The sequence below is a fragment of the Ostrea edulis genome, chromosome 5 (assembly GCF_947568905.1).
Source record: "Ostrea edulis chromosome 5, xbOstEdul1.1, whole genome shotgun sequence".
NCBI classification, from domain to species: Eukaryota; Metazoa; Mollusca; class Bivalvia; order Ostreida; family Ostreidae; genus Ostrea; species Ostrea edulis.
In genome coordinates this window covers 8,470,896-8,488,239 of record NC_079168.1, presented here as the reverse complement: position 1 = coordinate 8,488,239, position 17,344 = coordinate 8,470,896, and the positions used below count along the sequence as shown (strand labels likewise).

The following is a 17,344-nucleotide window of genomic DNA, read 5'->3' as shown; positions in this document are numbered from 1 at the left end:
CCCTTTTAAAAAATTTATAAAGTCCTAACAGTGAAGCATGAATTTGTTCAAACCATGAATCACCAAGACCAAGGCAGTCTCAGAATAGCGTTCAAAGTTTTACATGTGAACTTCTCGGAAAAGCAAAAAAAGTGTACAATTTGTCATTTGAATCAATATGAAAGTATCTTCATTCTATCTCTACCTTTGAACAATCTTCTTGTGATATTTTTTTTTCTCTTTTACCAGATTTCATTTTACTGGATAAATATGAGTATCATGTAGCAGTGTTCTTTTAAAAAAAATAGATTTATATAAATGGATGGTGATACCTTTAATACATACAAATTTGCCAATTTCTCTGCAGAGTTTACAACGTTCAATTAGACTGTCATTGTATAATGATCATATTTAATATCTAATAAATGGATGGTGTGATTTTTATAATCATGATGTCATTTTGAAGAGTTTATCAAATAAAAATCCTTCACCACAGAAATTTTCAAAATTTTGATATATTTCACGACGATGTCTGTAGGAAGAGCATGTTTTAGCAAGATCTTTAAAAGAAATTTTATTTTCATAGAAATCTCTTGGTAAAAAGTCACAAAGTTTCTCTTTTTAAAAATATGAAACAAGTTTATCACTTATTGCAAATATTTTCAGAAAATCAGATTTTTCTTTATTTTGTCAAGGGTGGATAACTCTTCTGAAAAGTTTCAAGTGTAAAAAGATCAGCTTCTAATCATTTACCAATTGTGTGAATTTATCCATTTCAGCATTATTATGTTCCCCAAACAAAGTTTGGGAACATATTGTTTTTACTCTGTTTCTTCTTCTTATTATTATTATTCTTTTTCTCCGGTACTTTTTTGTCCGGTAGTGTTCTAAGAAACTACAAAAGGGATCGATATGAAACTTTCCAGGATAATAGTATAGCGTTTGTAGATGTGCATAGTGATAGTCATTTTGTCTGCACGTGCATGCACGCGTGCACTGCAATTTTGGTACAAAAAATGGAAAATCAGAATATTAAAGGGATCGATATGAAACCTCAATAGGATGGTAGTATATCATCTGTAGATATGAAAAATGATATTTATTTTGTCTGCACGCGCACGCATGCGCGTGCACTGCAAAATTTGTACACTAACTTTGGAGTCAGTCTAACTTTTTTGTTGTTCATTGAAATGGCTTGATATTCATTTCATAGGTAGATATTGAGGCCCTTAACTGATTTGCATGGTCAAAATTACCAATTTGCACGCGCATGCACGTGCGCTTCATTTTGATTGGATAGTACTAAAACGTCTGTAACTATCTTATTTATGAAGCGAATAAGATGATATTCACAGCATACGTAGACAATATGTGTATCTATATATTGGTGTAACAAAAAATTCCAACGCGCATGCGCGTGCTACGTTTTTCAAATGTTCAATATTTAAAGAACGATAACGTTTTTGTTTTTCATCAAATTCTATTGATATTAGGGTTTTAGATGTGTTTTGGTACTCCTTACAAATTGCTGTGGTTAGAATTACTGCTCAGCACGTGCATGCACGTGTGCTGAATTCTGATTGGATGATTTTAAAATCGCTATAACTTCCTTATATTTGGTGGAAACGTTATGAAATTCATACTGTGAGTATATGATACAAATGCGTGTTGCACGACATCAACAAAAATTCGGAATCATACACGCGTACGCGTGTATGCACGTGCAACGCTTTCTTTCATTTCTTGGTACTGAAATGACCATATTAAACGTAGTACATGTAATTAAAGGCTAAAATAAAATGATTTTTTGCTATAGATTCACAAGGACATCACATTTTATTTGAGGGAGGTTTGGGGAACATATGTAACGGTCCCCGTTACAATTAGAACTAGTTTATCTTGATTCAAACATTCAAAATTGTTCAACCTTCTTTTACTATACATTGAATATTTTAATATCTACTACCTGGTACAGTTTACACATAACCTTTAAAATTGTTCTAATTTCCCCCTTATGAAAATTCAACTTCTGCTAATTTTCTTTGATTAAATGCACAACATCATGATTAATCGAATGCTACCAGAATTTCACTTACATGTAGTTATACTATCAGAATAAATGTATCGTGACATTCTAACAGCTGATACATGTATTAAGGTGGCTCACTACATTTTGAACGAGTTCCTCAAATCAGCACAATACGATTCAATTAATATGAAGGATATGACGATATATCAGAAAATATGCAATTTTGGATAAAATTCATTACATTAAATATGAACAAAGACCTATGGTGGTTATGAACTCGGGATCTTTAGTTTACCAGCTCGTTGCTTTCTTCACTGAGCCATGATGATAGACAACCAAATCGATCAATACAATTTCACAAAACATCTAAATTTCCAACTTGTGACATAAAAGGTATAAGCTTTGGTGTAGTGAGCTACCTTAAATTCACCTGTACACATTTTAAATCATTTTTACACGCAGAAAAAATGGACACATTTTCTGAAACACCGTTAGTTATTGTTAACTGCAATAATGTAGTCCTCTCTTTTTTGAGGAGAGTTGCCCGAAAATGTCCAAATGAAAAATTTTTTTTAGAGGGCTACATTGCAGCTATGTTACAGTGTGAGTGAATGTATTATTTTATTGATTCTTCTAATATCCCATAGTCAATACTTTTGTCACATCATATACAAACAAGTCAGCTAGAACCCACCATGCTGACAACTTTTCCTCAGATTAGGTTGTTTTTGTGTTCTACATCTTTGAAGCTGGTACATGTACTTGCCAGTACATCTACCTGCATTGTATTCAATTGTTGTTGTTGTTTCCTTTTTATTCATGTGCAGATGTACGGATAGTCCACACTAGTGGGTCTCCTTCCAGGTATCTGGCTAGCTGCACACATGGCAGATCTCCATTTCTTCCTATCACGAGGGTCGGCAGTAGAGGGCTTCCATTCTCTTCGATCTTTCTCCATCAGCTCTCTCCATATCACTGGCCGACCAACTCTATCAGGAACTTGTACATTGAGAGTGTACTTGACTGCACTGCTGAATCTGACGTCACCATACCAGCAGTCTCCTTTCCCTCAAGATGAAGTCAAGGTCATCGAGACCAAGCTGCCCCAACAATTCAATTGAACCTACAGTAGCCATATCATCTGGCTTGTATTAAAAGTTTCAATATTTCACAACCAGAAATTGCATTGAAATTTAAAACAAAATACAGATATAGGTTACATACGATTGCACTTGATAGAATAGGTATATAGTTAATAATGTAATAATTTAGCTTGGTTACACTGCACATTGTCCATCAAAGTGTGATGTTAAAATTAATTTTTTTTAAAAAAAGCACAGGGGCTAAGCCCGTTTTGGACCCGAACTCTGTGATACCATAAATATAGATTTTTTTTATCTGGGTCAGAGTTAGACCCTTTTCTATATTTATGGTATCAGAGTTCAGGCCCAAAATGGGCTTAGCCTCTGTGAAAAAAAGCAAAGTCAATGTGATCCATTCATACATTTACTTTAAAGCAGGCAGTCATTGTACAGCTTTGGCACAAATAGGTACATACTATAACATCATAAATATTACTACTATCCCATCACAGATAAAGACTTCCGTAACCTTCAATTTCTTTCGTTCTTCCAATCAGTGTGTGTCATCACCCAACACGTTTCATAATATCATATGAGCAGATTTCTCTTTTACTCTGTCTGTCATCCATTCAACTTCTTCCCCAAAATGAATTTTCACATCAGTAAATATTGTATGAATCTCTGATTTCACTTTCATCACAGTTCGTAGAGTTCTTCCTATCTCTGGATCGTCATTAAAGTGGCCGTCAAACTATGCACTGGATGGTTTCACTTAGCGAACATTATGTAGCCAGTCAGCCACCACATCATGACCGGTTGAAGCAAAGACATGGACAGGATGAGATACAGACTTCGCTTACTTCCCCTGGAGTTATGACTTTCATCTGAGTGGGGCAGTATCTTCACACGCAATGTCTGCACCTGAAATTATGTCACCATTATTAAAGATATTGAGCTCACCATAGTCCATTATAAGAAGCAAGAACATATGAATCTTTTTTTTACTTTATAATAATTTTGTCATAATACTGTTTCACACGATGAAATCTAAATTAAACAGAGTGAATCACCACGTGATGAAAATCATTAACAGCTTGCAATGGTATCGATGTCCTTTCACATTGGGCATACCAGTGGTATTCAGAACTTACCAGGAAGAAGGCTATGGTTATACTGAACCACAGTAAGCTGACATAGTACCCTGTCGACTGGAACAGCATTCCCCCTAGTAGACAGAGAATCATTCTGTAACAGAATAAAACATCAGTCAGTTCAATCTCCCACAATGCAATGTATCATCACTAATCCGTATTTTGATACTGTAAAATTCACATAGTCTGATCCGACTTTCCGGATCATGTCTCTGAAACAGATGATGTCACAATACATCAACGCACATTTTTTTGTGGAAAATCGACTGTGTCACAAACAAAACTGCATACACAAAAAATAATTTCACTGTATGTCTGTGTTTTTAGCATCTTAATTTTGCAGTCACTAATTCAACTTTTAAATGACACATTTTATCTAAAGGATAATAGAAATGTGATATATATAATAAACTTAGATGGATATCCATTTAGTTTAAAAACTTCAGCAACAATAACAAACTCAAAACAAAATTTGGGGAACACTAGTAGAGTTGGATCACGTCTCGTGTCATCATGTCTCATTGACAGGCGAGGATCATCAGATCAAACTAAACGCTTCGCGTCTCATTTCATCGGATGGATGATCCATGCCTGTCAACTCAACGTAATCCAACCCTTCGGATCAACCCTTTGCTGTAGCAATGATACATATATTTCTTGTTAGTGGGTTGTATTTCTGTAACATGGACTCAACCATCAGTCACTCTAATTTCATAACAATTTACCCAAATGTATATTAAAGGTATTGTACCTGAATGGTGTAATAACACAAATTTTAGTAAAGCATCAGGGCTGTTCCATTAAAGCATATGGGGTACCCAGGGAATGCAGTTTAAAAAAAAAATCTATGGGTGGTTCACACAGGTGGGATATTGATTCCAATCGGAACTCCTCGAATGTCTCGCACACTCGACATATATCTCGGATGTAATACAATGGCAATGCATCAAATTCACTCATGGATGCCATTGTATTACATCCGACATCTATGTTGAGTGCGCGAGACATTCGAGGAGTTCCGATTGATATTGATTCTATTGTGGGTGGCTTTTGCATGAAAATTGTTTCTATGGGTGGTTATTTTACCAAACCATATGATCTGTGAGAAAATACACAGAAGAACATATAATTGACAAAGACAATCTTGGCGTTCTGTAAATTATACTTAAAAGTTAATTGCATGTATTGAATACTGAAATAAAGTTGATATCAAGATTAACAAGAGGCCCGTGGGCCACATCGCTCACCTGAGTCACCTTGGCCCATATTTAAAGATTTTCCCTATATATTTACATGTAAATCTTTTATCCCTATTGTGGCCCCAACCTACTCCCAGGGGCCATGATTTTTATAAACTTGAATCTGCACTATGTCAGGAAGTTTTCATGTAAATTTTAGCTCTACTGGCCCAGTGGTTCTTGAGAAGATTTTTAAATGACCCCACCCTATTTTTGCATTTTTGTGATTTTCTCTCCTTTGAAATTGGCAGGGCCCTTTATTTGAACAAACTTGAAAGCCCTTCACCCAAGGATGCTTTTGGCCAAGTTTGGTTATAATTGGCCCTGTGGTTCTGGAGAAGAAGTTGAAAATGTTAAAAAATTACAGACGGATGGACGAACAACAGGAGATCAGAAAAGCTCACTTGAGCTCTTAACTTAATTAATCCATGTATGTCTTACTGGAACAGCTCTCAGAACTTTTTAATGATAGGTACAAGTCATCTTTGCAAGCCAAGGGTTTCTGATCAGATTAATTAAGTTTATTGGTTTTCTTTTCGGACATTTTGGATCAGCTCTTTGGACGAATAAGGCATGTCCTAATTCGCTCCACTTTTAACATTGATTGGCAAGCCTAAAGACCAAAAACATGTAGTCTGCGTTGTAAATACATTTGTAGATTAGTGTAGGTGTAGTGCTAGATGTATTTATATGTAGTTTTTGTTATTATGCTCTGTTGATATTGACCACATTATGTAATTGTTTTCGTTTGTCCTGAAGAAGGGACGGGTCGTCTCGAAAATTTGACAATCTCGTTGTTCGTGTCGTTGGTCATTTTAGTGCTTTATATATATATATATATATACATACACATGTATATATAAATTTGCTTCTATAGGTGCCTATAAAGCTTCATTATTTGCCTTTATGGGTGGATAGGAGTGTATCAAAATCACTTCTATTGGAGGTCATCTTAATTTTCAAGTGCCTTCCCCCCGCCCCATGTATGTCTTACTGGAACAGCTCTCAGAACTTTTTAATGATAGGTACAAGTCATCTTTGCAAGCCAAGGGTTTCTGATCAGAACTCCACACTACAAGATCAGGGTTTCTGATCAGAACTCTACACTAGAAAACTAGGGTATGGATTGGATGCCCTAGACTTGGGAGGAAGATGTACAGTAACAAATCAAACTTTTTTAATTCACATTTTTGAAAACAGGGAAATTTACCCTCCATAGAATTTTTTCAATTATGCTTTGAAAACCAAAATAGCCCGATTTTAAAGAACAAGGTACGGTTGTATACATAAAAAGGCCCAAAAAATTTCTCTCTATAAAATGTGTCTGGAATTAACCTTAATCAGCGTTTTAAGAAAGTAAAATAAATGCCAGGTATACCATGTCTACAAAATCAGAATGATAGTCCTAAATGGATAGCATTATGACATCATGAATAAGACATTTCCCGCCTTTTTCTCAAAATAAGCCTGAAAACTGTCAAATGTCATACAAATTATTGCTCAGGAAAAGATGTGCGCATTTGTCGAGCAAAATGAAAATGATATATATTGTGTATTATTTTGAGATGAAAAACATGCTTCAATATGAATTTGCTCGACGCATGCGCTGTATGTTTTCTAAAAGGAAAACCACCTAAATTTGTGGATATTTTCATTGAAAATAGTATTTTTGCAATTTTATGCCAACTTCAAGCTCTCGTCATATGACACAAATCATTTTGCTGATCAAACTGAGTGAACTTTGGGTTTGCTAAACTATTCCTTAATTGAATGTCAGGATTTGAGCTCCATGTGAAATCATCAATATTTTGGGCCAGATGACTGTAGAAACTGTACCTACTTCTTTACCCAAAGCTGGTTTATGCTACATCAAAACATTCAACATGTAAATTTGAAGTCAGCCAGTTTTATACGTTCACCTATTTCAGATGATGAGCGAAATTGGTGAAACTGAAGTAGAGGCAAAATATTTCCTGCATGCAGTAAATGTTACACAAAATAACTTACCCTACAAATTTATATCCACAATATGCTAAAATATCTAGGTATTTTAGATCAGTTTTTAGGTTCATAATGTATAAGCTCATGTTTAAAACAAAGAGTTCCAAGATGAGCCAAACCAATGCAGAACTTGTCTGTATCCCAAGTTGCTCAGGAGTGAATCTAAAGAGAAATAAAATAAGATCAGATATGAACCACATCAATACACTTCACATATGAGATTACTAAACATAATTCATTAACTATCAAAATATGTTGCATACATCACTTATCTGTTATATATGTAGTTTTTTCTGCCATCATTTATAAATGTGTTTCATTATTTGGACAATTCACAAGATGCGTTTGTCAAACACTATATCCCTAGTGGGACCTAATTAAAATATGACCATGAACTTGATAAATGATTAGTGATGCATAACTTGAATTTTGACCTTTGATTTGAATTTGAACATATTTTATTGCATAAATATACAAAAGGATAAGTTACAAGTTTTAACAACTTAGAAAACCTTTCCCAACCTTTTATTTTACCAAGTATGGAGTTCTTATGTCTTGTATAGTCTGAAAGTTGCAGACACACATGTCTCCCCCCCCCCCCCCCCCCCCCCCCCCCAACCTCATGGACATTAAAAGCAAAGAATCAGAACCTTGTGCTGTCTTAAGACAAAAACTTACTTGTTATAAGTTCCCAATACTACTCCAGCAATGAGTATGTATGTGACAAATGCCATGGCTGAAAGAGAAAAACTAGTTAATATATATAACATCAAGTAGAGATTCTAGAAGTTCTTTACTTTGTGAAACAATAGTCAGAAGATGACAGAAGGGAGACAACTCAGTCTGACTGTACTCACATGGTATATATAAATCTGGGGCATTACAATCATCTCTTGGTGCCACAGGTTGGTCTTGATTAAATTTTATTGACCAGTCCTATGAAGTATTGTAAAAATCAACTATTTACCACTTGGTCAGTATAAAATACTTAAATCACTAGATAAATAATTTCAGGTAAATGGATCTTTAAACTACTAAAATTTGAATGAAGCGATACTCACAGACTGGGTAAATGGAAAACATAACAATCTGAGTTTCTTCACGACATAAGCTGTATCTACTGCAAAGTAGTATTTAAGTCTGGATGTTGCTACATATTTTTCTATCTGAAATCAAAGAAATAAAACATCATAATAAATCGAGGTGACTGATTCACAAGACTGTATAGTGTTCAATGAAGGTACTCAATATACAGCATGTACATGCAGTTTAATTTTAGAATTTTCAAAATCCACGAAATAAAAACTGCAAAGTATATAATGTAGAAAAACTGAGTTCTACACTACTAAAAGCAGATGTTGGGAAGAAACTATAAAAATATGCATTCTGAACGTATTGCTTTTAAAAGCGACATGTCTCCCCCAAAAACTTCCAAATCTCTTTTATACAAAGGGTCGTAAGTCATGCAAATTTGGGCCAATCATTATGAGAGTCAGGCTTAATCTACCAAATAAAAAAAGCACAAAATTTAATTTTGTGCAAAGAACTATCACTTGCAAAAGTAGGTCAACTTTGTAATACAGAATTTGAATAAATGAATGTCTTACGTTTTTGTGTACGAACTCTGTACTTTGGCCTGCCAGGGACTGCCCATACTGCATGGCCATGTTTGTCATTGGGTCATTGAGATACTGAGATCCTGGGAACTGACCCATTCCTGGCTGTCCACCATAAGCAGCTGGGTTGTATCCTGTCAATACACAATCAATCAAAGAGTTGCAGCCAATGCACATTGCAATACTTCAGACATTAATCAAAATTAGTGATAAATGAACTAGAAACTGAGAAATCAGAAAGGGGTCCTCCTCTGCCTAATTAAGCATTATGTATCAAATTTATGAGAATCTTCCTGAGGAAACTTAAGTTATCACATGCCAATCCAAAGAAAGTGATCACAGATAGACAAAGGTGCTACTGTAGCTCACCCGCCACATGGTGGAGCCTCAACAAACCACCTTACAGAAAAACATTATTTCATGCATGGTATAAATGAACAGTGTTACTAGTATATAAAGACTTAACCAACCACATATGATTTGTCTAGAAAATTTTCCAAATTACCTTAAATTAGGAAAAATCAAATAAATTGCTGATCATTTGTCATTAACAAATAAACCATATGCTGATTCAGAACAACTGATTTTGCATTTGCAAGACAAAAAGAAGTACAGGTCTGGTTAAAGGGAATAACGGCAAAACACAACTATTGACTAACACATGATCTCGCTCAGTGATTGACTATGTAGCAATGTAAATACAGTGTACAAGATTCTGTTTACAATGGACCACAACGACAAACAAAAAACATATCACAAAAACACAAACCAGCTGTGTTAGATATTCAGCAAAATATACATAAATATAAAACTGATCCAAATAATTAGATGTATACGCAAAATTACTGGTGTGAATACATCTAGAAATTTTGATATTGAATCAATGAGGACAGTAGTTCAGGAAAACATTTAAAAGGTCTAACACTGCATAAAATGCTTGAACAAACATCTCCTCAATCATGATGTTAAATACCTATTTTGTCTTGTATGTTATCACTAAAACAAACTTGAAGATGCACATTCAATCTTATGACTAATTTGACAACCCTGTAACTTGTGCAGAGATCTTCTGACAGTGTACTACATCATGTGCTGCAGCATGTGACTATAAAATATACAAATGATTATCATAGATAAGCATCTCAACCACAGATTGACACGGTTTGTTAACAACATTCAGTAATAGTTACTTGTACACTGTAAATCACTTGTATGTTACGAGACTTTCTACTTGTGATCTTGTCACGTCAGATTTATTCCCAAGACTAATAGAATCCTTCATTAGTACGAGTGTGGGATAGGGAAATTCCACTGAGGGGACAAGATTCGAAATCTAGGACAAGGGCTTGCCGAGTCCATGGAGACAGCAAATCTTGTTCCAGAGGTGGAATTTCCCTATCCCACACAAGAAAATTATGAAGGATTATATTTCTGATAATTTCTATTATTCCACCCACAGTTTGGTACATAAATTTAGAAGCTTTGAGAAAATTCAAAATTATCAAACTCCTCATTTGAACTTCAATGCAAAAACTAATTAGATAGACAGAAAGAGCATACCCGAAAATAGTTTACACTAAAAGTGTATAATAAAAAAACACCCAGGCTGTCCACCAGAAAGCTATAACAAATTAAAATTTAAAGAAAACAATACTAGATATTTTGCTTCACCATGTAATGTAAATCATAGAAAATATATGATGTCACAATCAAAGATGTCGCAGCAGTGTGAGACAGAAAAATCTCACATGGGTAAAGTCATTCTCGCACTGGTGACGTGAAAAATTATTTTCACAAACTTTCAACTTGTTCAATGCTATATATTTTTACATTTCTTATGTTTTTGGCTTTTATATAAATGTACATTTTTACAAATTGTAATGATAGTTATTTTCTCATGAATGTATTGCAGTTGTTGTGAACCATATGCATATGAATCTTAATATAGTTACTGTACGTCTTACTCTATTTTAATAACTGGGAATTCTGACAAAAATGAAAGTAGAATATAAAAATGAAAAATAAATTTCATTTTTGGAAATACATGAGGGTATGAATTGCAATGCTTTATGTTGTAGTTCATACCCTCATATATTTTCAAAACTTGAATTTATTTCCAAAGTTGAAAATGCAAAAATAATTTGAGAGAATCTATTATTCAAGTCATGGCAGTTTCGTTCATAATGTCCCAAAAAGATTCTCGTGAACAGTGATTTACAGTACATAACAAAATATGCGTATAGTATAAAAACACACAAATTTATGCACATAGACATGAGAATACAATTCCCCGACATGTAATCTGTAATCATCCCAAATCAAGACATGCATAATTCTGATCCATGGTACTTCATTACCTTCCATATTTATCCCTAAAAGAGAGTGCATGTACGCATAAATTGCTGATTTTTCGTTCGCAAGAAACATGTGCTACAATGTACTGTAAACCAACTTTTATTTGCGTGCTGGAAAATTTTACGAGAACATCATATCATTGTCACGAATATTTCTTGTCGCGAACCAGTCCTTGAATGTCTGTCATAGACTCGATCGCGTAAATTACTCGTCGCGAATCAGTTTACCACAGGTGAATCGCAAAATAAAATAGCAGCGAATAAAAGTGGGTTTACAGTATTATTCTCAACAAAAACACTGAACTTCCAGCTTGACATAAATACCTATAAAAATGGCTAAGCAGTAATTCCTGTACAATTATCTTTGTTGATTACCTTTAGTTGTTTCTGTATCCTCATTATACAAATAACCTCGGCATAAGTAATTTAACAAATCACCAAGATCACTCTCCCATTCATAGAAAATCATATATGCACACCGTAAGGCCAAAATAAAATATATGTGTATTTCCGGTTCCCTGACCCTACCTAATAGTATCTTTTTGCTGCCAACCCTAAAGATTTAATTAACAATATAAATATAAATAAAATCAAAATTTGCAATTTTCAAAATGGATAATTTTTTCTTTTTGCGTTCGAGTTTCTCAAATTTACATTTTGACTACTATTGATCTTCAAAATGGCTGAGAAGTAATTGTAGTGTATATAAACATGCATTCAAAGTGTATCAAAAATTAAAATTTCAAAGAAAACATTTCAATAAATAATATACAAATATTTCATGCCTACTCGGGAAACAGTCAAAACTATTGTCCCAAGGTATTAGCAAAGACCTGGGAAACTGTTGTCAAAGGCCGTAGTTTCCCGGGTCTTCGCCACTACCAAGGGGCAGTAGTTTTGACCGTTTCCTTAGTAGGCATGAAATAATTGTTTTAATACCTAATCTGCTATCAGACAAAAGTTTCTCGTGACCGGAAAACAGTTCGCCATGTGATTGGGTAATACTAAGGTCACCTGATGAACTGTTTCACCCCTGCTCATTTTGTGTACCTTTCTCTGCTGATTAAAGTTTGAAAACAGAAAAAAAATATGTAAGGTCAATTTATATTGTAGATCAGGTAATAAAATGTTTTATCTACATACCCTACATAATTTTTGGGAGAGTGAAATAGGAATCACACCTACAATCTATTTTGGCCTACCTATATTTTCCTTTTCAGAGCCCTGAGTATAAACATTTATTGACGTGGCCCAGCTTACCATGTCCAGGTGGCGCTCCATATTGTTGAGGCGGAGGCTGCATACTTGTGTCTTCATAAAGCTGAGGTTTCAAGCCTCCTTTCTTGGATTTTCTTTTACCAGCTATAAAAACCAGGTATCATCATATGAAAAAGTATCCATAGAAAGTAATGAAGTGATTTCATCTTAGTACAGAGTAGACTCCACATTATCCAAAAATAATACATTGATACAACTATGGATCAGTGTTCGACAATAACTTTTTCACCATAGCAGGACTTCCAGAGGACTAGTAGATTCTGTAATTAACTAGTCCTGCTATGTCAGTAGCTTAAAGTCCAGATGCAGGAGGCAGTCGGCCCAGTCATAAAGCAACAAGAGGCCCAAGGGCCACATCGCTCACCTGAGTCACCTTGGCTCATATTTAAAGATTTTCCTTATATATTCGTATGCAAAACTTTGATCCCCCCTTGTGACCCCATCCTACCCCTGGGGGCCATGATCATAACAAACTAAAATCTGAAATATGTCAGAAAGCTTTATGTAAATATCAGCTTTTCTGGCTCAGTGGTTCTTGAGAAGAAGATTTTTAAAGATCTTCCTTATATATTTGTATGTAAAACTTTGATCCCCTATTGTGGCCCCATCCAACCCCTGGGGGCAATGATTTGAACAAACTTGAATCTGCATTATGTCAGGAAACTTTCATGTAAATTTCAGCTTTTCTGGCCCAGTGGTTTTTGAGAAGATTTTTAAATGACCCCACCCTATTTTTGCATTTTTGTGATTATCTCCCCTTTGAAAGGGACATGGCCCTTCATTTGAACAAACTTGAAAGCCCTCCACCCAAGGATGTTTTGAGGAAAGTTTGGTTGAAATTGGCCCAGTGGTTCTTGAGAAGAAGTCGAAAATGTGAAAAGTTTACGACGCCGACGACAGACAACGGACACATTTTGATCAGAAAAGCTCACTTGAGCCTTTGGCTCAGGTGAGCTAACAAGGGGGTGGGGGCAGTGCAGAATGGGGCTTTCCACCATATGGTGGTGGAGGGCCTACCGTGGAAAATTTTCAAAGTGACCTTTAAATAAAATCATTGAACGCTTGAATTGCAGTGTTACGAGCTATGAGAATTGATGCAGTTTGGTTCCAGATTACAAATTAGTCTATTCCATTAGGTTTTTAATTTTTCAGTAGTCCGGTAGACTACTCGTAACTGATATCATAATAGTCCAGGGCAAAATTTAGTAGCCTCAGGCTACCGGACTAGCGTTAGTGTCAAATCCTGATGGATCTATGGCAAGGAAAAGGGGAGACATAATTGGACATGTGTAAACCTTCTACACTAATAGATCTATAGTTCACAAATAACACCATAGAGAACAGCGCATTGCTAAACATGCCCCAAACTAACAATACTCTTACACACATATGCAGCAGGGTGCTATCAATATGGTATTATTGACAACTCTACTGAAAAGAACAGAAGTTTTCAAATATGACATCTACCTAAAGGGAAAGTGTCAAAATTCGAAACATTGAAATTACACTTTATGGTGTTACCATTTAGATTACACGAAAATTACAACATATTACCATGATTTTCAACCGGACATGCATTTGTTAAGAATGCCGAGGACAATTTGAACATTTAAGCTGATTTTAATATTTAGAATTTTGACACTTTCCTTACAGACAGCCGTTGAGATATTGTAACTTCCGTTCTTTTCAGACCGTTTTGACAAGATGGTCCTCAAAATAGTTGAAATCGGGTGTATTTTTCTTTGATACAACGTGTGTCAACTGGCAACAGGTACATCAACATTAAAGCAAAATCATCGTTGCAACGAATTTGCCATAATATTCCAATAAATTGTTAGTTTGGGAGTACAGAAATGGGGGTTGAACTGGGTGGGGGTATTTTTTCCAAGATGACGACTTCTGTCACTTGTATTGATATGATACTACTTGCAGGGGGTGTAATTCAAACGATGTATTAATTGCTGATAAGTGTCAACTTCAATGGGTTTTTTCAAGAGGATTCATATTTATTTTTTTTTTGATTTTCCACAATCCGGAAGACAAGCTTCTACAATATATCTACATATATCAAATTACTTTGTGAACAGCTTATTAATAATAAAAGATTGATGAAAATCAAAAGATTCAATATGATGGACCTTGTCTATAAACAAAGGTATGCATGACCAGAAGAAATGGGGATCTGAATAGGTGAGATCGGCTATGCGTGCAGCCAGCCAGATACCTGGAAGGGGGCCCACAAGTGTGGACAATACCCGTACATCTGCACGTAAATAAAAAGGAACCGCTAACAACAACATCCAATGTTTGGACCCATTCCTGGTGAATAATGTTTTAGATGTGTAAAACAAAACTACTGATTAATAAATATTTCTAGTAATTCTCAGTCTATTGTATATCTATTTCATACCCATATTGTCAAATGCTATCATTATAACTCCTACGATACCAGACTTTACTAATACTGAATCAAATATACATTTCAATACCATGAAATCTTTTTAAAACTAATCATGGGCCCACAGTAGGAAAAAGTGATATAAATATTACCGCATTTATGATTAAGAGGTACATGTATTAGATTAAAAAACAACTTATATCAAAAAGGTTAAACAGGTTGGGAACACTTCCCCTTTAACCTTCTCGCTTAAACACTATTGTCCCTCTTTTATAGCAGGAAAGAAAACATTACCATAAACAGGTGTTTTGATTGAAAACAATGACAAATTCTGTGCAATGCTGAATAAGTATGACACACACTCAACATGACGTGAAATATCTCTATAAAATTGACAATACAGTCAAGAAATTTCATATCAATATTGCTGTGTAAGACGGACATCGTGTTTTTGTTTTGATTTAAATTATATATTTGCAGAAATATCAAACAGTTTAGCGCACTTTTTTCTTTTCATGTGAAACACAAAAAGATCTATGCACTCCACAGATGCTTTTCTGGGTTGTACGGGATATATTTATTCTTGCTAAAGAGGGATAATCGCGTTTTTGCCAGAATATTTTGCTTTAGGGGAAGTGTTCCCAACCTGTTAAAAACAAATAAGAAGTTAAGACAATGGGGACACAATAAATGTGATAGGTCCTAACACAATTGCACAATACGTAATACAGACACCGAATCCTCTCATTTACAGAAGATAATTATTGTTAGTTTAATTTCAACATTAATTAGGTTGGGAACACTCCAATGTAGCAAGATCTTCTCGCTAAAAGGCGATTATCCCTCTTTAGAGAGAAATAAACATTACCATAAACAAGTGTTGTCGGTGTCTTTATTGAAAATATTATAATTAGGCAAACTCCATGCCATGCTGAATAAGTGCAACACACATTCAGAATGACCCATATTGTTTCTATAAAATTTACAATACAGTCAAGAAATTTCATATCAATGTTGCTGCGTAAGAGGGAAGGAGTCTGAAATTCAATGGACATCGTGAGTGTTTTTGTTTTGATTAATACAAGACATTTTAGCACTTTTTCTTCTTTACACGTGAAATACAAAGAGATTCAAGAGATGTATTCCAGGGGTGTTTTTCTCGGTTGTACGGGATATATTTACTCTCACTAGTGAGGGATAATCGCGTTTTTGCGAGAATATCTCTCTATAGGGGAAGTGTTCCCGGGAAGTGTTCCCAACCTGTTAACGTGCTGAGTAGATTGCCAACTACCGAGATCAAAATACCCGGGTGGAAACACCACGTGCCTGTTCATCAGCGGAAAAGAATTCACTAACATTAATGACTGTAAATTATCCATTGAATACTTCTAGTGTTGTGAATCTGTCAAAACTAACAACGCAGTGAGCGGAAGGCCGGAATTCGCGGAACGCAGGCAGGGAACTTAAAAATTTAAGTTCATGCATACTTACACGACACCGCAATTCACAACATCTATGAGTAATCAAAGTGACATACACTTACGATTTCTGAACTCCGATGGGACGTCCATATTTCACCAAACTGCCCAAATATTACGATTTATTGGTCTTACTCAAAATAGCTCTGAGTTGGCATGACACACAGACAGAATATACAGCCTCGTCTTCGCAGTCTGTAAATAATTCGTACGAACACTTATTCGGACGACGATGGTGAAAGAAGGTTCTGTTGCCCCCATCCTTTTCTTTTTAAAAAAATTATTTTGATAAAATAAAATGACACAACATTTTTAAAAAGTATGTCGTGTTGCAACTTACACATTTTTGAGCAGATCAAAGATGTCATTTCAATCAGTTTGGTTTTTAAATACATGTCTAGTTTTAAAAGGTCACAAGACCTATGCGTGATAATATAATGTTTTTCTTTATCTTTACTGAAAACAATATTGGTAAATCATAATTTATCTTGAAAGTTTACATTTCCCCCCAGAATGTAATTAGTACTTGCCGTAAAGGAGTTGTTCCTGATAAAGCGGGAAAAAATGATCTCACTTCATCAGAAACAGAGTGTGGTGTAAGCTAAATCTAGTCGGTCATCGTACAATTTACTTATCCAGCTTCTACAAGTTATGACAAAAGTATGGAAAGTTATTACATCATCAGGAGACTTAAATCTGCCTGGAATAAATTGGGTAACAAAAAAGTATTAAAAGTGGAA

The 17,344-nt window shown here is 35.0% G+C and overlaps 1 protein-coding gene across 2 annotated transcripts; it reads right to left on the bottom strand.

Annotated features, from left to right (window-relative positions):
• Positions 1–3,500: 3,500 nt before the first annotated feature.
• LOC125649185 (protein YIF1B-A-like) lies at positions 3,501–16,817 on the bottom strand. Of its 2 annotated transcripts, none has more exons than XM_048876470.2 (9): positions 16,670–16,817; positions 12,711–12,812; positions 9,088–9,230; positions 8,542–8,646; positions 8,338–8,416; positions 8,159–8,216; positions 7,487–7,642; positions 4,242–4,335; positions 3,501–4,011 (listed from the first exon to the last, which is right to left on the bottom strand). In XM_048876470.2, the coding sequence occupies exons 1-9, from the start codon at positions 16,695–16,697 to the stop codon at positions 3,859–3,861; spliced, it is 918 nt and encodes a 305-aa protein (XP_048732427.1). In that variant the 5' UTR covers positions 16,698–16,817; the 3' UTR covers positions 3,501–3,858. The 2 variants fall into 2 exon arrangements, with proteins under 2 accessions (XP_048732427.1, XP_048732426.1); XM_048876469.2 differs by having other exon boundaries at positions 16,664–16,812.
• Positions 16,818–17,344: the final 527 nt, after the last annotated feature.

Bases quoted from the DNA above. Each gene is read 5' to 3' on its own strand.
- LOC125649185 (XM_048876469.2), bottom strand. From the start codon at position 16,697: ATGGACGTCCCATCGGAGTTCAGAAATCGTAAGT. The intron at 8,417-8,541 runs GTGAGTATCGCT...AATACTTCATAG, and splicing joins GTTTTCCATTTACCCAGTCT to GACTGGTCAATAAAATTTAA. The intron at 7,643-8,158 runs GTAAGTTTTTGT...ATTTCTCTTTAG, and splicing joins GTATTGGGAACTTATAACAA to ATTCACTCCTGAGCAACTTG.